This window comes from Cupressus sempervirens, chromosome 5 (genome assembly GCF_028749045.1).
Source record: "Cupressus sempervirens isolate cs-2001-9-10 chromosome 5, ASM2874904v1, whole genome shotgun sequence".
NCBI lineage: Eukaryota > Viridiplantae > Streptophyta > Pinopsida > Cupressales > Cupressaceae > Cupressus > Cupressus sempervirens.
Genome location: NC_143122.1, coordinates 720,823,550 through 720,847,584, shown reverse-complemented (window position 1 = coordinate 720,847,584; position 24,035 = coordinate 720,823,550). Strand labels below are relative to the sequence as shown.

General features: G+C 35.3%; 1 protein-coding gene across 1 annotated transcript in view; it reads right to left on the bottom strand.

Annotated features, from left to right (window-relative positions):
• Window positions 1-4,026: 4,026 nt before the first annotated feature.
• LOC149558017 (ER membrane protein complex subunit 7 homolog) overlaps window positions 4,027-24,035 on the bottom strand; it is a 44,693-nt gene continuing 24,684 nt past the window's right edge. The window contains exons 5-7 of the mRNA XM_089832456.1: window positions 4,802-4,918; window positions 4,552-4,660; window positions 4,027-4,462 (exon numbers count right to left, since the gene is read on the bottom strand). Of these exons, the coding sequence (XP_089688582.1) occupies window positions 4,374-4,462; window positions 4,552-4,660; window positions 4,802-4,918 (315 nt within the window). The 3' untranslated portion in view covers window positions 4,027-4,373. The remainder of the gene's footprint in view (window positions 4,463-4,551; window positions 4,661-4,801; window positions 4,919-24,035) is intronic.

Here is a 24,035-nt window from a genome sequence, read left to right as displayed (position 1 = left end):
ATATTATTTTGTTTAAATATATTTTTTTTAAAACAAGTAAATTTTATTATCTGATTACATTTCGTATACATAATTATCTATTTGTTTAAATATTTATTCATTGAACTTGATATAGATGCTGAAATCATTATTTAAGTTATATTATATGTTGAATTTTTTTATTAAGAAATTAATTTTTTTTAAAGAAATATTGTAAGACTTTATCTATTTTAAAGATGATAAAATTGATTTTTACAATTTTAAATTTTCTTTTAGTATTATCAATCCTATAAAATATTTCTAATTTTTTGTTTTTCTTTACAAGTTTCTAATTTTCTCTATTTCTATAATATGTTTAGAAAAAATCTAAAATGCATACTACTGAATTCTTTCTAATATGTCTCTAATTTTTTGTGGGAAATGTGTATCACTTATTTAGTACTTACTAGAATAAACAAAAACCAAATTGAAAATTACTATATAATCAGTGATCATCGATGAGAGATCAGATAGAAAAAACTTGCAAAACATGAAAAGTCTATAGATGTAAAGTGGGTAAAAGCATTTTTTTATGAAGGAAACATGATTTTTATTAAGTTTAACCACTATGTTTCGCTTATTTATGGAATTATGTTTATCTTGATTGTTAGGATCAATTTCCCACAAAAAAATGGTGTTGAATTTTCCAACTATAATTCCTTTGTGGGTTTATGTTCAACGAATTAATCTTTTAATCATTGTATCTTTCAAAAGCTATACACAACTTCTTTCTATGAATTAATTTGTTCACTTTGTTGGATCTTGTGAACTCTTAAGTATTATGTCCTTCGTGCATATGTTCATTCAAGTTAAATGGTGCTAACTTATAGAGTATAGAGTTTTAAAAGAATGGATCAGTAGGTGAATTTTTTTATTGATCTACCTTTGAGTGCCTTTGGCAAAGGATATTAATAGAATCTTATTTAAAGTATTTAATTTGGGTAGTTTTCTTTTGATTTTTCATAGATTATCAAATATATATATATAATTTTTATTTATTTATTTTAAATTTTGTTTACTTAGTTATTTTTATATATTGAACATTTATTATAGAAATTTGTATTGTGTACAATTTGAGAAGAAAAGAATATATAATGAAATAGTTATCTTAAATAAAAATTATCACATAGTTGTAATACCATTTTATTACATTTAATATATTTTAAAAATAAAAATTAGATTACCATTAATAACATATTTCTTCAAAACTTAGATAAAAAGGAAACAAACTAATCTAACTATTACATAAGTTTCTATTTCTAAGATAACAAAATATTGAAAATAGGGAATTGTAAAGACAATAAAATTATGTATAAAATTTTGAGTAGAAATGTATTAATGTAATTTTGTTTGATAGTCTATAAATTTATTTTGTCTTCTAAATTTATCTTAATAAGATTATTTGTAATTTTTGATGATGTCAAAATATCATTTTTTAAAATTTAAGTTTTCTTGCATTATCAATGTTGAGGAAAGTTTCTAATTTTTTTAGTTTTTAGTCTAAATTACTCTTTTTTCTTAATAAGATTATTTAGGATTTTCTTATGATAAAAATTTTATTTTTAGAAAATTAAGTATTCTATGACATTATCAATCTTATTCTAAATTTTTGTTCTTCTTCGTTAGTTTCTAATTTTCCCTCTATTTGTACAAAATGTAAAATGTTTAAGATAATTTATGTTTAAAGAATAAGCAAACAAAGAAAAAGATGACAAATTTTAAATAATTGTTACGTTTTTATTTCAAAAATTTCAATCTATTAGATAACATTTTCATTATAATTTTGTTTAGTTTGTTTTTAAAAAATTCCTATCGGCTCCTCGTTGCATGCACAAAAACATGCGACTGCTAGTATATCTCTTTTCAGACCAAATTGGTATTGAAGGTAAATCTAATGGAATATTAAATAAAAAATAAACTAGATTTTTAACGCTTCACTGGCAACATTCTTAGAAACCTTTGACCAAATTGGTATTGAAGGTAAATCTGATGGGATATTAAATTTAACTAGATTTTTAACGCTTCACTCACAAAAACCTTTGAACAAATACATATAATTTTTAATGCCCTTTAGACCAAACTGAATAAATAATTCCAATAGGGCATGCAATAACTAATTTTCATAGCACACCTATAAAAGAAACCTAATTTTCGTAGCACATCGTGTTAACTTGAAATCCACCATTCCAAGGAACTTTCAATCTCTGACTCCTTTTTAAATATATAAATCCCCAAACCAGTCATCACATGATTTCTACTATCTTTTCAGATAGAATTGGCATTAAAGGATTTCTGATATCTTATAAGATCGAATTGGTATTCAATGCATATATATATATGGGGCATTTAATAAACTAACAATCCAGTCACTACATTCTAAGACATTGGAATCCAAGATTTGCTGTTTAAATATATAAACCTTCAGACAAAATAAAGTGACTTCTGCACCCCTTCAGAGCGGATCTGTATTTACGGCATACTAAGGTGACTTTGCATGGGATTATTTTAATGTAAGCTTTTTAATGCTTAATAGAGACGATGTTTCCAGTAAGGTAAATCAGTTAGTTTGCTTCCAGAATAATGATTGGAAAATAATGAGAAGATTCCGGTGTGCTAGTTGAGAAAGCATTTCTTTCGATAACATCGAAAAGCTAACTAGCTTGATGGATGAAAGAAATGATAGGTTAATTCAGTTTTTGTTCTCTTTAACCGGGATGTTTATATCGATTGAAAACTACCAAAGGTGCATTTCGTGAAAAAAATAAAAGATAGACGAATATGATAACATGCAGGTATGGAATTCGAATATTAATATCAGACATTTGTAGGGTTTTAACCCAATTAACCTTGCCAGGCTCAAAAAAAAAAGGGGGTTTGCTATATGAAAGACCAGCGAGCCCCTGTGAACCTCAATAGAAGGTAAGAACATTCCATTAACAGCGCCATTGATCTCCTAATTTCTGTATTTAGTAGATATCTTTAATCCATGTTCCAGTTGTACTTCCAACATGAGGATGACTTTTCAAATCAAAGTGTGTAAACGTTAATGATTTAGATTCAAAACTTGCTTAATATTATATTAACAAAAAATATTACACGAGCAAAAGGTACTAAAAAGTTGAAACCTAATATGACATGATTTGCCTAACCAATGTAAGTGCCATTGTACTTCCAACTCTTACGAAGATAGTGTTAAATATACATACAAACAAAGCACCCAACGGCATGGCCATCACCAGATCATTTATTAACATTCAATTTTTTGCTGATAATTTAATTTCCTTTTTGCACATGATACCTTGTCATGCTTACCCACAGACCATTCTCCTACCCCCTGAGGTGCGTCTCTCCAATAAGGAAACACTTTGGAAACTTCCTGCTGCACAGGGTTCTTTTGGCTGCCAGTCACCCACCAATCTCCAATGTCTCCCATCTAGAAATTGACCCCTCCCATTAGAAAACTTGGTGACAACATGTTAAAAGGCGGAACAAAAGGCAATTCCATAAAATAAGCCTGCATTATGTTTCATGATGATATTTTGTATGATCCAAAAATCCATGAAAAGTTATAGGGCTCAGAACTACTGCCAGTGTAGACTTAGAGAGAGATATAGACAGTTGTATGACTGTTTTCCAGTCATCCTGATGGTCTAAAGAGAAATTGCCTTGACTATTTATTGTTCTGGTATCACCGATTTAATTTTCTTGTTTTCAAAGTCATCATTTTATGTACTTGAAATTGTTAAATTATATTTTAAAATGGTAACTTTAAGTAACCCCCATCTCCTATAAATTAGCCATACCAGTATGTAGGAGTCTCCAGCATCTCAAAAGTACCCGCATAGGATGTTAAGGGCATAACTAAAGATGATCCTTGGAATTCTTTTGTCAACTTAATGATCCAAAAACTCTAGTTCTATATATAATGGGCAGGAGGCATCTCTACTTAGGAAAGAAAATGTTGTATTTATGAAACATTGTAAAATATGCCCATGTCCAGAAACATCATGACAAGATAATTGAACTATTATTGATACGTCATATTGTCAGAACCTGATATATAGATACTGAACAACTGAAACCAGACATTTATTAACAAACTTAAAGTTCCATGTCATTGCCTATATATGAACAAGAACAAATTAAAACCTCAAAAATTAATTAACTCTAGGGAACAAATTGATGGTTTTTTACCAGTCAATGTCCAAATCTGTACAGTATCAGTTAATTCACATTTTACAGGTGGCAGGGCTGGAGCCATCTACTCCCTATTAGTGCAGAGTCTGCAAACTCACCCAACATGTTTGGCCAGCGAATTTCTATGAATAGCCATTTCATTAATATTGTAATGCTGATTAATTTGTCCTCCCTTGCAGCAAATTAGCAAAGGATGGAGCTGGTTGGTTCCTCATTTCTTCTTGTGCCCTTTTCATTTCCTCCGGATCTGGCATAGACAGTAAACATCAATGCATATTCTTGCATACACAAATTCAAATAACACCTACCATATAGTTTGCAATATAAAGATCTTACCTATATTTTCCAACAACTTTGGCAAGAGAAACACAGCAACTACCATAAATCCCACCATTAGACCCATAGGGCTCTTAAGAAGGGCAAATATAGAGAAGGGTTCTCTTTTCTGAAAAAGCTAACAGTATGTTAGAAAAATTGCATAATCTAGATCAATTATGTCAAGTTCTTTACTATCTATTAGCCATGATGGAGCAAAGGCATAACTACAAAGCTCACTTTCATCAAGAATAAACTCATAGGGAACTACCTCGAAATAGTAGTCCTCTCGCAATGGTTCAAGTACAAGTTCAGTCAAAAGCCTGCGATTTTCTGTTTGAACAGCTTGAATCTTTCCATGTAGTCTGGCACTGACATCAATTCGAACCTGAAAACTCAAAGGAAATCCAAGGAAGCATGTCATAAGATTATTTAGTTTACACCAAGTATTGACAGTGACAAAAAAGTGCAAGAAAATACCAATTTTATAGATCTAATTACCAGAGTTCCATGAGAGTTTCAGAATTGGATCAGAAGGGCACAGCAAAACAAGAGGCTGATAGTGATTTATCTATCTATCTATCTATCTACAAAATGTGCACCCTGCTGGTGTGCATCTGGTCCGGATGCAGTAGGATGCACATCTCAGATTGTGGATGCACCTAGATCTGAAACCAGCACAACAACAGACCAGGATGTGATGCACATCCCAGACTATGGATGCAACCATTGCATCCACAAAGCAGGATGTGCATATTGTGTGCGTGTGGGTCGCATCTGGAGCATGCTTGGATGCATCCACAGCCCAGTCACACTCTGACTTAAAAAACAGAGTGTTTATTTATTTATTTGCTCAAAAGTAAAACCCTAAAACACCCCATTATGAGGCCATTAAACCTAGAAACTTACTATTGTGTTTGGTCTCATCTCATTTTGTCTCCTTTTCCGCAATTCGAAGGGCAAGTGGGTTTTTGAATTTTCTAAAGGGGGTTGTTTGTAGTGTGTCAGAAAGCATCCACAAAGGAGATTCAAGCATCTAAGGTAAGCATTTGAAATTATGACACTATTCTTTAGTCTTTTAATGATTTTTTTAAAGATTTTGATAGATTCTTTCATGTTTGTGATGGAATTTTTGCAAGTTTTTTTTCTAAAATTTTATTTTTGGAGAAATAAAAGAAACAAGTTTAACTCTTTATTATAGTGTTTTTTTATCTTTATTTTGCACTTTTATGCTTGCATTTTTTACTTTTAAAATTTAAAATGATGTACTTTTTAATAATTGTAAAACATTAAATTGCTAGAATGGCCAATGGTCAAAGTTCAGTGGGTGGTAAAGGAAACCAAAAGATTAAAAATTGATATAGGATCTCCTTTATTGAGACATATCACAAAGATTTCACAAAAACCAAGAGGTGTGTGACATATAATTATATTCGAAAGTATAATTTTTGTAATTTACATTAAAATAATGCTCATATTCTCAAATGAAACTTTACTTATGGGCCCTCCTAGAAAAGGGATTGATATGTGTGAAGGCCCAATAAAGGAGGGGTTGTCTCCAGCAGAAATAGCAAGATACGTAAAAAAACAAAAAGATGTTGATAAAATGATTGCAATATAAAACAAAGTGTTTATCCTTCCGCAAGAAAAAAATAAATTTTCCCACCGACACAGTAGTAGCCTTCAAATATCCTTTTTGCATATACCCTTCACAAAAGAGGAAGATGAAGCAGAAATTCACACCCACAAAAGAAGTCATTCAACAAAGTTTTTAAAATGGAAGCAAGAGCTATTGTTGAACAAAAAATTGCACGTTGCATCTACACCAATGGTTTTCTGTTCAACTTGGTGAGATCACCATATTGGTGGGAAATGGTGTCAACAATAAATAGTGCACTTTCCAGTTTCGAAAGTCCTGGGTATGAAAAGGTACATACCACCTTATTCATTATTGTAATGTGAGAAGAATTTGGAGAGGCCTCACTGAAAACAACAAGAGATTCTTGAATTAAAGCAGGTGTCAAGTGTTTCTCCTTGTGCTCTCCCAAGTACTGATAATGGATCACAATGTGATCCAATCTAATCGCTTTAGTTTCTATTGTTTTTCATTGATGGAACGATTGTGAAAACCATACCATCATAAATGTTATTGTGGTGTCCCCCAAAGGGGCAAATGTTTTTAAGGGCAGTTAATTTTGAAGGGAAAGTCAACGATGCAAAGTTCATTTCCGGAATCCTCATTGAGGCTATAGAAATGGTGGACCATGAGAATGCGGTCCAAGTAATTACTGATAATGCAAATAAATTGTAAGGTTGCAAGTGCCTTAGTTGAGGCAAGGCATGAGCATATTTTTTAGACGCCAAGCAATACACTCCCTCAACTTGGTGATGTAAGCAATTGACACCAATATAGAGTGGGTGGAAAAAACATACCAAGAGGGCGAGATCCAAATGTTTACAACAAACCATCATCTGTCACAAGCAATTTTCAGAACTTTCTCTAGATTAGCATTATTGAAGGTAAATTTAATTTATTTCATTTAATCTATATCATACTCAATATCAATATGTATATAGATTTCTCATTTTTTTCAATATGTTATTTACATATTTTTTATATGTTATTAACTTACTAATAACATGATCCTAGGTTATTATGATCTAATTTACATCTCATAAAATTGTTTTGAAACAACTTTTGAAAGTGCGAGAGGCAATAGACCAAATGGTTATTAGCAACCAATGGGGTGTACAGAAGCAATCAAATTCAGAGAGGGTCCAAAAGGTCAAATCATTGATCTTGGACAGCAGCTAGTGAGCAAATGTGGAATATGTATTGGATTTCACCAACCCTATCATGACTATAGATTGGATGTTGATTCAAATTCGCCATGTTTGGGGGATGCCTATGATGGCATGGATGTGATGATAGAAAAAAAAAAAAGAAAAAAAGTGGTCATATGGTGCAGCCAAGGATAGGAGGGACCTCAAAAGATACATCCAGTCCTAGCAGCAAGAGTCACACAATGGGAACAATAAAGAACATTGCGAGACAACCAAGATCAGCCTTATTATTATCAGCAAATTCAAGTACAATGGATCTGCAACATGCAATCTTACATGCCCAACAAACAGGCCTGATTACAGATAGAATTCCTTACTCCTAACCTTTAAGAGGTTATTCTAAACGTGCTAACCAGAACTTCCCCCTCTAAGGACCAGTTGCATCAGCTTATAAAGCCTTCGCAATCATTAAGTCAGCCAAGAATTGATTGCATTCTCCAAGAACAGGAAAATGTATTACAAATATAGGTCAGGACCCAAATCATTTGGATCTCCCTCGATTAGATGACAAAAAAATAGCAATCCAAGAGGGTTGTCAACCAAGGACTCAAGAATATAGAGATACATGCCACTAAGTGCACCAATCAGGAAATAAATTCACAAGATTGGAAAACACATCCTGACCACGAAACGTGAAGAACAAATAGGTCCCGTCAAGAACCCACCAAATATCACTCGAGAAGTAACAGATCGAGGCGCAAACCTAGACAAAGGTCCTGCACAAAGCCAAGAACATGCCGTAAGGTTCACAACAACTACAGATCCAAACGGAAGGTTTGTTGAAGAAAACTAAAAGATAGTGCAAACAAATAAAGATCAATATTTTCGATTGATGCAAGATTGCCAACAAACCCAGGATGCTCCAACATCAGACACATGTGCTTATTATCTATGTTTCCAAAAATGTCCTCCAAAAGTAAGCAACAAACTTACTCTCCTTGTCCGAAACAATGATTCTAGGTAACCCACCCATGCAATCTCACTATTTCTCTAAAAAAGAAATCAGCTACATTAACTACATTTGTAGTCTTCTTACATGTAATGAAATGTGATGACATCTTGGAAAATCGATCGACTATCACAAATATAGAATCATTATCTCTTGATGTCTTAGGCAAACCAAGAACAAAATCCACAGTACTATCCTCCCGAGGTCTTGTAGGCACTGTCAAAGGTGTATACAATCCCACATTCAAAATATTCACTTTAGCAACTCGACAAACTCTACAGCTCCAAACTAATTTCCTTACATCTTTATGAATCTAAAGCCAAAAATAATTCACTTACTAAACTCATTGTCTTGTCAATACCAAAGTGTCAAGTTAATCTTCCACAATGCTTCTCCTTTATTAGACTATCCCTCATACCTGCTTGAACGAAATAGTCTAACCATTTGCTTCAATCTAATGCAATAGGTTCTTTGCAAGCTTTCCAAAGCTATACAAAATTAGGGTCATCCTCATACAAATTCTTCAACTCGTCAAATCTAAGCACTTCGATCCTCATCTTCGTCAACAAATTTCTTCTTCCACTCAAAGCATCAACAACCTTATTTGATTACCACTCCTATGTTTGAACACAATTGTGCAACTCTGCAAGAATTCAACCCATCTCATATGTCTCTCATTCAACTTGTCTTGATTGTTCAAATACTGCAAAGCTTGATGGCCAATATACAACACAAATTCCTTCGATAACAAATACTATCTCCACTTCTTCAAGGTTTGAATTATGGCATAAGATACTTGATCATAAATTGAATAACTTCTCTTAGCATCATTCTACTTTTCACTGAAATAAGCAAAGGGTTTACATTCAACTCAATACTGCTCTAATTGCATTTACACTTGCGTCACAATCAACTTGAAATACCTTATTGAAATCTAGTAAAGCCAACATTGGTTGTTCAATCACCTTCTTCTTTAATAGCTCAACACTCTCATCTGCTCCATGTGTCCATTAAAAGTTTTTCCTATCCCCTCTCATTGTCTCAGCCATAGAACTACAACTCATTGAAATTCCTAATGAACTTTCGGTAGAAGCTATTTAATCCATGAAATGTTTTGACCTCTCCAACACTTTCAGCATAGGCCACTCAACAATTGTTTTAACCTTCTTAGGGTCAATCTTCAATCCATCTACTAAGATCAAAAATCCCAAAGACACTGTCTCCTCTTTGATAAAGGAACATTTCATGATATTTATCAACTTCTCTTCCCTTAATCTCTGCAACATTTGTCTCAAGTGCACCAAATGATCTTCCTTGTTCGTAGTGAAAATCAAAACATCATCTAGATAAACAATCACAAACTTACCCAAGAATTTCTCTAGTACCTCATTCATCAACCTTATAAAAGTAATAGGTGCATTGGTCAATCCAAAAGGCACCACTACCCGCTCATGCAATCCTTTATTTGTCTTAAATGTAGCCTTCCACTCGTCTCCTTTGATTTTGGTCTGATTATAACCACTCATCAAATCAATCTTTGTGAAATACTTAGCTCCACTAAAGCAATCCATTATATCATCCATTTTGGATGTAGGAAACCTATATTTTACTGTGATCCTATTAGTAGCTCTAGATTCAGTGCACATATTTTACTCTCCATTCTTCTTAGGTGCTAATATTACAAGTACCACCCAAGGACTCAAACTTTTTCTGATCAGAACTTTCCTCAACAATTCTTGCACTTACTCAATTCCTAATTATCCGCAAGGTCATAAGATATGTCTTTTTATTTGGCAAACTTGCTCCAAGGATTAGATCCATAAAATGACTAATACTCCTCATAGGCGGCAATCTATCAAGTACATTATCCAATATGACGTCTTCATACTCTTTCAACAATTCTTTTATCTCCTTAGGTTGTTCTTCTTATGATCCTAAATTAGGCTTCTTATAGATTAATGCTTAACACATATTGTCACTCATCAAGCCATCCAAGAACTTTCTTTCTTCAACTAAACAAATCCTAACACTAGTGCAATTCTCATTCTTAGGACTCTCTATCAAAAGCATCAATACTTGTTTCATCCATAAGCAAATATGGTACAAAATGGTATACCTATCCTTCTACCATCATGCAAAGCTCATGCAATATCCCCCTCTATTATTGACATTTGACATTAAAACGCAAATCATCAACATCTCAATTCAAATAATTAAAAGATCGATTATTTACTAAATAAGGAATAGAGCATTTCACCATTTAACATATTAACTATCCACTAAAAGAAACAATAAAGATTATTAAAATAAAATAATAAATAAATCAATAAATATATGAATATTACTAATATCATTATTTAGATCAAATCCTATGTCGGCATTTGACTTATCAAAGGTCATGACCCTTTGATCAATTAGGAGTACATATTAGGAGTACATATTTAAGTCATTTTTATTTGATCTATCAAAGGTCATGACCCTTTGATCAGTTAGGAGTACATATTTAAGTCTTTGCATGAGTGTAGGTAAAGATCATCGAAAGGGGAAGAACCCAAATTAAAAAGAAATAATCAAACATTGTGATGGACCCCAAAATTCTGGCTTCCATTTATGAAGTAATAATCATAGATGTCAAAGGCAAAGATGAAAAATATATACACAGTAAACAGCCCAAACAGCAGGGGCATTGAAAACCCTCTCTTTTTATGTTTGCTCAAGTGAGCATATACCTTTTGGCATTACCTGCGGTACAATAAGAGCAGGATAAACAAACAAATCAGATAACAACACTATGCTCATATAGATCAAAGGCAGCTTTTAAACAAGTGATAGTCACATCTGCAAGTGTTCAAATTCAAAAATCTAAAACAGTAACATAGATTCAAGCAAATGTTTACAGGGGTGGCAAGATAGATAGGGCTGCTGCTATGATAGTGTGTTTTCAAGCCTTGCTCCTAATAAGAAAAATTAGAATGAAGTAGCAGAAGCTGGAGATTTTTCAGAGCAAACATCAGTCAGAGGCCATACACTTGATCTCGTCACCTACAGCATCCTCCTTAACAAAGGACTACCAGTGAAGGGGTGTGTAGATCTGATGTGCAAATTATCAACAAGTATGTTATCACAGTATGTGTAACATACCCAACAGCTTATCCTCAGTCACGAATAACAGTAATCTCTGTTTGGATTTAGAAGATACAGGCCTATAAGGCAAGCAATGATGTATTTGGGAAGTACTATGCAGGATATATTAGATTCAAAAGCAGTACACCATCAGGAGTTATTGATTTGGTAACAAGGATCATATATACAGATTACTGGCTGTAGGTTTCGGATGTTTGAGTAGTTTTAAATTGATATTCAAAAATAGTGGGAATTTCATGAGACAGTGACTTAAAGCATCCTTAATGTAAAGGTAGCAGATGCAGCATCAGTATGAGAATATATTGATTTTGGACACTGGAGACCAATGAGAAGGATGTAGTCTATGCGGAAGGTAACAGAGTTGGATGTTCTCATGTTTGACAGTTCAAAAGGGGAGGATGTTATTCATACTTGGCACAATATTTATCATCGAGCCATGAGTTTGATCTCTCACACAGGGATGCCATCAATTTTTGAGCATCATCGAATGTCAAAGAGCTATACTTAGATTGAGTATAAGGAAAATTATATAAACTGGTATACATTATGCACGCACAGGGTTTGACATAATGAGGCAATCGAAGACAAAGACTACACTTATAAACTCTCTAGCAATCAAATCTTAGCAATCAAATTTAGAGGAGCGCTCGCTGGAATGATGGAGTTCTCATTTTCCACATTTTATAGAGCCATCAGAGCATGAACGATATATTTATGACTTCAGTCATTCTCTAATAAATTTGTTGTTTTTCTGTTATTGATGCAGACCTAAGAGATGTTCTTCTAAAGTCTATATCTATGTTGGTACAGTATAAAGAATACATGTTTGCCTTTGAAAGCAATAAAGTGGCAGTGGAAAGAATGCCTGGAGCATTACTGTCAGCATTTGATAATAGGTTCTGGATTCCAGTAACGAACTTTCTTCTAAGTCTCTTTAAGGGTTCTGGATTTGGAATATCAAAACATAAATCCCGGTCTCAGTCTCGAGGCATTCTCTGTAACAGCCAACAAGGAATCTCAAGGGGTTTCAGACATCAAGGTTGGGCTTCCTGAATTTGAAACAAAAGAAGAGTTTTATGATGCAATTGCCGCTCAGGGCCTTCTGGAAGAGCCGTCGAGAGTCAACACGGGATTATCTACAATGCCGTAGATATACAAAGGAGAGTCGAGCACAAGGAAACCTAACATCTGCAGCAGATATTTGTATCGGGTGTGTATTTGGATGCGGGAGTCACCATGCGAAGGAGTATCAGATTAAGGAAAAGAGTCATTAACAGACATAGACTCTGCCACCTGTTTCTATAGAAGCCGGAGGATTATTGCATATTGATTAATATTTGATAGACCAACGTTTCTCTGTATTCGTGCAGGTTTAATGCACCAGAGCAGAGGAGGAGAAACCTAAACATTGCGTCATTTATACATACTGAGGGAAGAAGCGGAAACATTGGAACCGTGCAAGGAAATAGAACATTAAAGTTCCTATGTTCGGAGGCTACAGAATGGATTTGTCATTAGTTAATCAAATAATTTTGGAAAAAACATTATACTTTCCAAGCCGCCTCTTTTAATTAATTACTATAATTTGTTTTGGATTGTTGTAAAGGTGGTTGTAATTAGGTGTTGTGAAGGGGCGTGTCCATTCATTTAACACCTTTTTATTGTTTATAAATATGTAATACAAAGGGAGACGGAGGAGAAAATATTCATATTCATACTTTAACTTTTTTCCTTGCCTATGCTTTATGATATATTATATTTTTCCAATTGGCGGAGAAATGGACTTTTGAACTAAGCCCGTGGATTTGAGTTAGTGAGTGGATTTTGTGCGATCCGAATATGTTTGCAATAGATGGATCTTCTGTAAGGAATGTCTCTATTGTAATTTTATTTTCGGCATTATTATTTATTTTATATTTCAGAGTTTTAAATTATTATTAAGTTGTGTCCTTTGTAAATGTTTTTTATTTATTTTCTATAAATATTTTAATATTCGGATAAGTGGATTGGATCATTATTGCATTTTGAATTTGATAAACGTAAATATTGTGAAATATTTTATTGTTTCCGTATTTATGTCTAATTTGTCTCCACAGGAGTTAAAGTGCATTTTAGAGTTATTTAACATTGCATTAATATAATTGATCCATCGCATTTGAATTATTAAAATTGTTTATAGTTTAATATATTGAGCTTTATAAAGTTGTACGTCTCAGCTTATAATGTTGACTCTAATTGCCCATTTAATTAGGCACTTGTCTTTTACTCCTGATTCATAATCCATATGCTGGCAATTGTTTCATTTCTTTCCATTAGAGGAATTAATATATTCATATGTTGTATTAATCTATATTTATTCTTTAAGCATCTTGGCCTTTAAGTGTTTCATCCAAGATCAGGTACACCCACCTCGGTCTTGCAGAGCCGGAAGCACAGGGGATTTAGATCACATTGATCAATCCCATCAAGTTGGCCTCGACCGGTTGGATATCCCAGCATCAAGCAGGCAAGGCTCATAGGATTCCAATCTGCGCTTTTGGGAACCAACACATTGGACAAATAAAAATGGACCCACACATCCGTCATCCCACATTGACCATCACAAGCGATAAGGGAAGAAAATACGGCAAAGAAAAATATAGTGCTTTATCGGGCAACACATCTATTAGAAGGAAAACAAAAAAAAGGTGGGAGTTAGAAAGTTTTAAGGGAGAGTTGAATCATCTCACACTCACCAAATAACAAGAGATATTTAGACTCGAAATTGTAGGGGTTGACCAAGAAAAAGGTATGTTGTATAAAATGTAAGTATATTTTAGTCAAATTAAAAGAAATTCAGTAAAAGAACTTTATTAAATAATTTATATATATATATATATATATATATATATATATATATATATATATATATATATATATATATATATATATTTTAGTGATACGGAAATAATAATATAGATTAGAAAATTGAATTTTTATATTATTCACATTATGGATTATTTAATAGCTTTTAAGGATAATGTTTTTTATATAAAAGCAGCCAAAACAAGGGGGCTGGCCCAAAACAACAGTAGTGTAACTACCAGTAGAAAACCAAACAGATCTCTTGATGCTTTACATCAAAAAAAACAATAAAGTAAAGTTACTAGAGTTCGTGTTCTTAAAACTAACAAAGTTTAACAGATTAACAAAAGGCATGTAGGTGGTCAATGCATCATACCACCCACAGCCCAAACCCAAGTTCCACTGAAAAACCAAAACCATGTAAACTAGATAGAAAGAAACTACGAGCAGATAACCAAAAAACACCAGGCATTGGAAAGACCACTAATTGGCATCTTTCTTCTTGCCTTTCCCAGCCAGCAAAACCTTAGCCCAGTCCTCCGCAAGGAAATTATATAGCAGTTTTAAATCATCTTTCCCCATGCCTTCCTCCTCCTCGTATGCCAGTCGCTGGAGGGTGGTCGTTGTCGCATGTGTCACCTTCGGGGAAAATTTGCAGAAGAGGGTGAACCCTTCCTCCAACACTTGGCACCAATCCTTTAGTACCTGGATGTCTTTGGGAGTAACAGCCACCTCCACTGTACCAATCTTTAGTTCTTTGTTGCATTTCCTAGGGGACTTCCTCTTATCCTACACATCCAAATTGTTAGTGGGAGCCCTTAAGATCTCTAGACTGTCAGGCCTAACAAGGGAATAAATAGTGTCAGGGGAGGCTTTGTCAGCCTTCGGGTCTGTCTGGTTAGCAGTAGATAACAAGATGAAAGTGGTAGAAATATGGGTGGGATCTTGGGTAGGGTCCTTGGTAGGGTTTTCCGCCTCAAAATCCCATGTACCATCCACACTGTCATCCCATTTCTCCTCTTTATTATCAATATCCTCCTTCAACTTCTTATCATCCCCCGAGGTTTTAGCACTCTTCTCTAAACCTTCCTCCTCTTGAGAGCATCTGGCCATTTGTTTAAATCTACCCTTGGTCTTAGCAAGCCTACTCTATCTTCTTCTATTCCCACGACACTCATCATCGGAGTCCCCAATCTCCACTTCCACCCTCTTTTCAATTTTAACTTTTATATTGGCAGCCGACTCCAAAACCAAGGTTTTGTTTTTCTTACTCTTGACCGAGGTTTGGCATGGTGATGGTTGTGGAGTAGGGGCATAGCTACCACCCGCAAACTCGAGATGAAGGGGAGCACCAGTGGGGAGGAAATTATCAATGGCTATGACCTTGGGAGGGCAACAGGCCAAGTGGAATTGGAACATCCATAACCGTCTCTTCTAGGGCATACATCAGAAAAAAGGGAATGCAGACTAACTCCCTATTACGAAAGTGATTAAGCAAAGGGAAATGGTAAAAATAATACACACCATAACTACCTTCCAAGGTAAGATACTTCATCATGACCAGGCACACATCATCCCAGGGCTCTAGTAACTCATCCCTCTGAAAACCACCACAATACCTGTCCAGGGCTTTGTCACCTTTGAAAAAACTAGACAGACTAGCTTCATCCATGAGCTTCTGCCATTTCCTGCCAGTTATGTCAAGGCCCGTCGCCATAGCTATGGTCTCCTCGTTCACCTGGAAGGTGATAATATTGATAGTGACCCTTTTATCCTTCCAGCTACTGACGAATTGTTGAGAACAATTCTCGTCATAGCCAACTATGGCCTGCATGTCTAGGATAAACCCCCCTTCCTTCAACATTATCCTGGTTGCTTGCCTTTTAGAGAAATCCTCCATCTTCGTGGGCTCCAGTCTATTAAGGTCCCCACCCATGAGAACTTGCTCCTCAATGATATCACTTTCCACGAGCTCGGTAATTTTCATTTGCAAGAAAGACACCACCTAGGAAATCGTAGAAGTAGAGCTAAAAATGGTGTATCCGGTGGTTAAAATGGCTTCTGACTTACTCTTCACGGAGATATAATATCCAGATTGTTCAAGCCATCTTAAAACATCATTATGGAGAGTGTAAATGATCCGATCATAGCTTAATGATCTAACAGTAATATTAATGATGACATTTTCTATAATCATCCCATACCGCAAAAAAATTATGGCTCTTTTTTAAAAGTTCGGGTTATTAATTCCCTTCCTTTTTTCGTGCCCTTGTGTGATGCAATCCACATAATTGATCCTTGCTAAATGTCTTGTCATATTTAAGATGATCATAACCATCATTTTATTAGGAAAGCTGCCAAAAAATGCAAGTTCTCCAAATTTGGGTAGTCATCAAACATAGTTTAGAGGGGTCCTTTCCCTCCTTATGAGGGAATTTATGTAATTTGGTAGCATTTCAATACTCGTCCATCTTTTTAGGCTATCCAATTCAAATCCCAAGCCTACCACCGCATTGCCTTCCCTAAAAGTGTGTTGTAACTCATATTGATCAAGGGTCATTAGAAATTGTCATATGTCCCCCATTAAGCCATGTAAAGCCCAACCCGGCTAAGCACACCCTTGGACAAAGTCAATGATGAGTTTAGAATCACCTTCTATGGTTAATTTCCTAACCTTCATCTCCACAGCAAATTTAAGGCCCCAAAGTAAGGCAATGGCCTCTGCCACGTTATTAGATCCCTATCCCAAATTCCCCAAGTAGGCTAACAACACTTCTCCCCTAGCATTTCACAGCACACCTCCAGCAATCGCCAAAACTTGTCTCACCACCCCATCAAAATTGAGCTTGACAATAGACATTGTTAGAGGGATCCACTGGGTACTTCTTGCAAAAAAATTTGAGTTGTCAAATTGCTAGAAGTGAGGAGAATGCTCCAATTTCTAGCAATCTCCCCATCCTTCATGCTCGGGGGTTCTTATGTGGGACCATACCCTTAAAGTATAGGCGCATTCAAGAAAAAGGTGCTCTATGCTTTCCTCTTTCTCCTTGCAAAGATAGCATCTGTTAGTAATCGGTATGCCTCTCCTCCTTGGGTTGTCAGCTGTTAAGATTCTACCATGCATGACCGTCCACCAGAAGAAATTGACTTTTGGCAGCAAGCGACTATTTCAAATCTTTGTCTAGCTGATGGGGGTCTGATCCTTTTCAAATATAAGGTGGTAGGAAGAATTAGCCAAGAACTGACCACTAGTCCTCGTATCCCAAACCACCTTATCAGGCTGAGCATGCAAGGGGAGTTTGTAGTAGCTTATCAGTACTTCCAATTCTTTAACCAAGGGGTCCTCTCTGTTAGGAATATTAGCAGTGGATAGGTGTTTCCATTTCCTTTGGACATTAATATAGTCAACCACCTTCTCTCCCACCATTCTTTTTAAAGGTTCCTATAGGCCGCTATACTTTTGTAGATTAGTTGTTTCCCCCCCAACCAGTTGTCCTCCCAAAATATTATTCTTTTACCATTTCCCACCAACCATCTCACCCCTTTCCTCAGAAGGGACCTATTCTTAAGAATGCTATTCCAAACCTTAGAACCGCTCAGGAGGTCATTGTTGAGGAGATTATACCTGAAATAGGTGTTGGCTAGGTATTTAGCCCTCATGATTCTCCCCCACCCGGTCTTGCTTTCCAACAATCTCCACCCCATTTTGGTGAGCAGTGTTTTATTCAGATCAACAATTCTTCTTATTCCTAACCCCCCTTCTCTTTGGGTTTACAAACAGTCTCCCAATTAACAAGGTTCAACTTGTTTCTCTCCTCCATACCAGACCATAGGAAGTTCCTTAGCAGTTTTTCGTGTTTTTCAATCATACTCTGATTAATCTTGAAAATGGAAAGAAAGTAGAAAGGTATACCCTACAGAGCTACCACTAGTACTTGGAGTTTCCCCGCATTGTTCAGTATTTTACCTTTCCACCCAGCTAGCTTCTTATGCATCCAAGTGGTAGAAAGATCCTTGATCGTCAAGGTGAGACCTAGGTAGGTGTCCGGGAGGATCGTAGAGTAACATCCAAGGATATTTTTAATCTTAACCTACAAGGTAGCTATGAGCTAGAAAGCCCGATTTGGAGACGTCCTTAAGATTGGGGTTAAATTAGAGGGTAGAATAATATAGTTAGTTTGCTATTTTTATGATTCTAACCATTATTTTGCAGGTCTTACCTGTCCCAAACTAACCCTAATAGTGGGGACATTACAGCTCATCTATCATACTGCCAAGGTCTACCTAATAGGATATGACATACATCCATAGGCATATATCACAAAGAATGTCATGATAAGATACAATCTTCAATTTCACTAGGCATTGCTCACTTACCAGTGCCTTATGTTCATCTTTAACCCATGCAATCTGATAGGGTTTTAAATGTTTCAACAACTACAACTTAATTTGTCCACCAACTCCTCAAATGCTAGGTTATTTGAACTACCATTGTCAATGATCATTTTGCAATATTTTCCTTCAACTTTGCATCTTGTCTTCAACAAACTTTTCCTCAACAATGGTTCTTGAACCATTTCCTTATGACATAAGGCTCTTATCACCATTTGGGCTTCTCCATCTTCTGGTTAATTCAAAGATTCGGTAGGTTCATCCACATAAACAGGTTCTACCTTTACTTTTTGTCCTCTTGCTTGAATTTCCTTGGGTGCATTCAAATGCTCGATTTCCTCCACACATGAAACAAGTCCCTCTAAACACTCTCCTGTCATCTTTCCTATAGCTACTTGATCCACCAACTCTTTGGAAGTCTCTATCATCACTTTCGTATGAATTTTCTTCTTTAAATTTTGTCTTTCCTTTATTTTGATCCCCACAAGATCTTCCTCCAAATATTCTTCCTCTTTGAATTCTAACACCTCTTCCTCTTTGTATTTGCTCGTCTTTTGTTCAATTTCTCCTCAACCTTTAGGGCATACTACATTTTGCAACTTGACTAAACTAATCTCATCTTGAATTGAAACCCTAAAGCCATTTAAACACCTTAAAACCCTATCAACCTCATCATTTGTATGACCAGATCTGATATCCAACTTGTAAAATTCCTTGGTGTATTCATTCACACTAAGCTCCTTTGGCCTTAGGATCTGCAAATTCCTAAACAACTTTAGTTGGCAATCTATAGGACAATATATTCACCATCTAGTCCCATGACTTGATTTACTCCTCGTCTCTTCTTTATCTATCAATCTGCAAATGATCCCACCATACGATACATGACCTCTCAATTTTGTACAGGCATACTTAGTTGTCTTATCTTCATCGGTGCCCTCAAATTCAAAGTACTTCTTCTTTGTGATCTAATCAAGTAACTCATTTAAATCAACTTGTCATCATAATTAGGTGGATTGAAATGGGATTTTGCATTCACTCTGGTTAAGGATCTTTGCAACAAGAGTCACACAAAGAAACAATAAAGAATATTAAGAGAAAAGTAAGATCGGCATTATTATTATCAGCAAATTCAAGTACAATGGATCTGCAACATGTAGTTTTACATGTCAGGCAAACAAGCATGATTACAGATTCAATTCCTTACTCCTAACCTTGCAAAGGATACATCCTAATCATGCTAACTGAAACTTCCCCCCAAGGATCAATTACATCAACTTATAAAGCCTTCACAAACATTAAGTCAGCCAAGGAATGATTACATTCTCCAAGAACAGGACAATGTATTACAAATATAAATCAAAACCCAAATCATATGAATCTCCCTCAACTAGATGACATAAGAATAGCAATCCAAGAGAGATGTCAGTCAAGGATTCAAGAACATAGAGAGATGTGCCATTAAGCTTTATTGATTGGCAAATAACTTCACTAAATCAAAAAACACAAACTGGCCACAAAACATGAAGAACGAGTAGGTCCTACCAAGAATCCACAAGATATCTCTTGAGAAGTAACAGATTGAGGCACAAATCTAGACAAAGGTTCTGCACGAAGCCAGTAACACGCCATAAAGTCCGCAACAGCTACAAATCCAACTTGAAGGTTTGCTAAAGAAAATCAGAAATGGTACAACTGATAAACAAAAACACAAATATGTTTGTGTTAATGAAAGATTGCCAACAAACCCAAGATGCTATTATATCATCATACATAAAGAGATTGACCTCAGACAATCCTTTTTCAGAAGGGGGTGGAATCAATCATTCATCATTGTTGAAAAAAGATGACCATGCCAATGTAGCTCCTTGCATGTGCCTTACCTCCAAGGTCCTATAGCAAGCAAGTACTTTCTATGCCAAGAAGATTACCATCATATGGAGATTTAAAAGATGCTACTAGGTACAGTGGGCATTTAGGAGACTACTCCAACATTTGAAGTAGAGAAAAATGTTAGGAGAGAATTTAGCCTGTCTGTCTGAGGAAGAAATACCAATCTGAAATGGATGCTACTATAGGGTGTAACCTCACTGGTCAAGATTATATGCACCTCCAACCTTTTGCAATCATGATCCTCTCACAAGTGAGTTTTTTTCTTGAATTGGAGAGTTTAGTATCTAACGTTCTTTAATTTATTTTACATATTTTATTTTAATTTGTTGCTTTTCTCTCCAGTTTGCAAGCTCTTCTACTGCTAAATGGAATTGATATACATACTCCTTTATCCATTTAGTGAAGTGGAATTGGTTGGCTAAAGATTTGGTTTATATTTATTCCAATTTGTGTCTTTTGTCTCGTAAGGATTGGCAATACAAGGATAGGTCAGCGAAGCTTTGGAATGTAGATGCTAAGTGTACCAACTTGGATGCAACCACTGAGGGTCTTGCTAGAGTCACTATAGGTAATGATGATGATGACATACCTACTACACATGGTGCATTTATTGCAAGTGGCACTACTTTGGATTCCAATGATCTTAAATTTGCAGCAGCTGAAAATGTAATAGATGATTTTTTTGATAATCCTTTTGACGAATCGTGAATCATGAACTACATTGAAGATAGAGGACAATTAACATTTTTTATTATCGATTTTGTAATTGTAATGATTTGCATTTGCATTGTGAACCTAGACATAAATTAATATGGCTTATTTGAAAATTTGTGAACTATCAATCAGCATTTAATATTTATCTTTGACATTTGGCATTCATCAAAGATGAAGTATCATACTATCAAACAGTTTAATTTTACAATTATGTCTATTTCTTTAGTTTTGGTGTATATAATATACACACACATACCCAAACCTTCAAAAACAATTTGCATGTACCCATGCACCGGGTTCTCATACCTGTACCACGACTATTAACTTACTTTTTGAGGGAACCTCATAGCTCCAAGGTGGGCACACATTTCAAAGTCACCAAGATCATTTCAAAAGTTAGCAGCATGTGTTCAAGACCTTAACCTTACAGATAAGTCGATGTCTCAAAAAATTGCAAATACTAAAGTGCAAGCAAGCCCAGTTTCTATGGACTTAGTAAGAGGGCGACCCATGTCAGAGTCGCGGCATGATTATCTTTCTATAGTGGTTGACCATTATAATTTTTAACGAGATGTGTATTCTTATTCTTTGCAAGAAGACACTCTTGGGTAAAGATGCAGCTTATTTGTTTTGTGTACATGAAGAGGTCCACTGTATTCCATCCTCAAAAAGATAAGCAAACTGTATTTATTAAAACTAAGTTACCAGATTCTCTCCTGGACCTAGGAATTCCTGGTTCAATTCCCTCAAAAGTCTGGTCCTTCTCAAATTCTGTCAGAAGTCTACTGCAGAGAGGAAATTTCACTGGGAATTCTTTGAGGAACCCTGACAGAATTTAGGCAACTTTTGGGCAACTTTGGTTTCCAGCAAAAGAACCCACAGACAGAATTTCGGAGAATTTTGAGAGAATTTGGTCAAAATACACCTTTCGTTTACTTTTTCAATTTTTTTTTGCCAAATTAGATTCAAGCTACTAACGATATTTAATTTGAATTTAATGCTACTTGAGAAGAGGAATTGAGATGTATAAAAGTGCCATGCATCTTTTATGAAATGCATGTAATACCATTATTCGTGCATATAGCCTAACATGTATAGAAAACTATGGATTGAACAAAATCTAATGAGATATTTACCGTGGATAATTCTGGATCCAAAGCCTGCTTTCTCAGTTTCATCCAGTCTGATCCAAAGCTGCTTTCTAAAATCATCCAGTATGATAGTTAATGTGTGAAGCTTACAATGTGGTAGAAATTACAACCTTGGCCTTAAATGGGCCTATAGCATTATTTTTTGTGCTTTTAATTTGCAGTAGCAGAATGATTATGATTTACTTGATGATTTTTTATGATATACGATCAATGATGACTGATTATTAACGTTGACATTACTGTTTTTGAACTGAAACATTAATATGGTGGTGTATTTTGCTATGCTGTTATGATATTAGCATAGTGGTGTTTGAGAACTTATTTGCTGCTGCATCTATGTACACACATATATATAAAACATATATTCTCGTATGGATGAACCCAAAACGAATCCAAACCCAACCCAAAAATAAATTTAACAAATCTCAAACCCATTTCCGAACCAGCAACTTCATATTAAAAGAATATTGATACGGCTGCTTACAAGGTACAATGAGAAGTGTCCAAGGACATGAGATGAGAGCATTTCTTACATTCAACAGTCCTATAACAGGATTATACAAAGATCTACAAATTTATAGCCATTGGATTTTTGTTTTGGTAACTTACCACCTACTCCTTTAGGAATTACAGCAGGACAGTTGCATGAGGATGACAGAGATAAAGACAAAGATCCAAAGGCTACAAAGTTCAAAGATTTTTTTGGTACATCTGTTTGCACGTACAAGAGAGATGAAAGAGAGTCTAGATATATACAAAAGGCACAATCAACACTATGTTAAGTACAAGGAAGGAGACAAGGCAAGGTTGTGCTTGGATCAAGAAAGACTCCAAGGGGAGGCAAGGAAGTTGGAACCTCTCAGGTATGGTCCAATTCTCACTTTAGAGAATGATAGGGAAGAAAGCCTTCCATCTTGATTTGCCACATTATATGAAGATTTATTTTAAAGCCCTTCATTTGTTTGAACAATTTATGTTGGATGGTGAGAAACATGTGTTACTGCCTTCAATTGAGAATCTTTCACCCGGGATGTTCAAAGAACGAGCCAAGACAAAACTCTTCAAAAGAAACGCACTTGAATGATTTACAAGACTGGGTTGATTGGCCCAAAGGGTTAACTTACAAGTAAAACAGAGTGACGTAAACGAGGAAGGGGGGTTTAAATTCTCTCGCCTACAGAAAATCTGAGCTTTTGCCTTTTGGGGATCAGAAGCCTCTCTTTTAGGGAGGTAGAATTTGTGAAAACAGGATCATTCATATGATGATTTGATTTATTCACTATCAGGTGGAAAGCCATTTAAAGGACACCTTCAAAGTGGTCGTGTTTGCTCAATTGGGAAGAGGACACCTTCAAAGTGGTCACGTTTGCTCAATTGGGAAACTTTAGGAGCTTGAGAATAGATCAGTTGTAGACTTGCAATGATCTGAAGCATCTTGGGAAAGACAAAGAACTCGTGGGCAAGCCTCAAAACTAAATGGACTTTCACCTTTGGCATTTTTGCCACTTATCACAACAGAAGTAAACATCATTTATAACAACGTAAGTGTCATTTACCATAGACAATGCATAGAA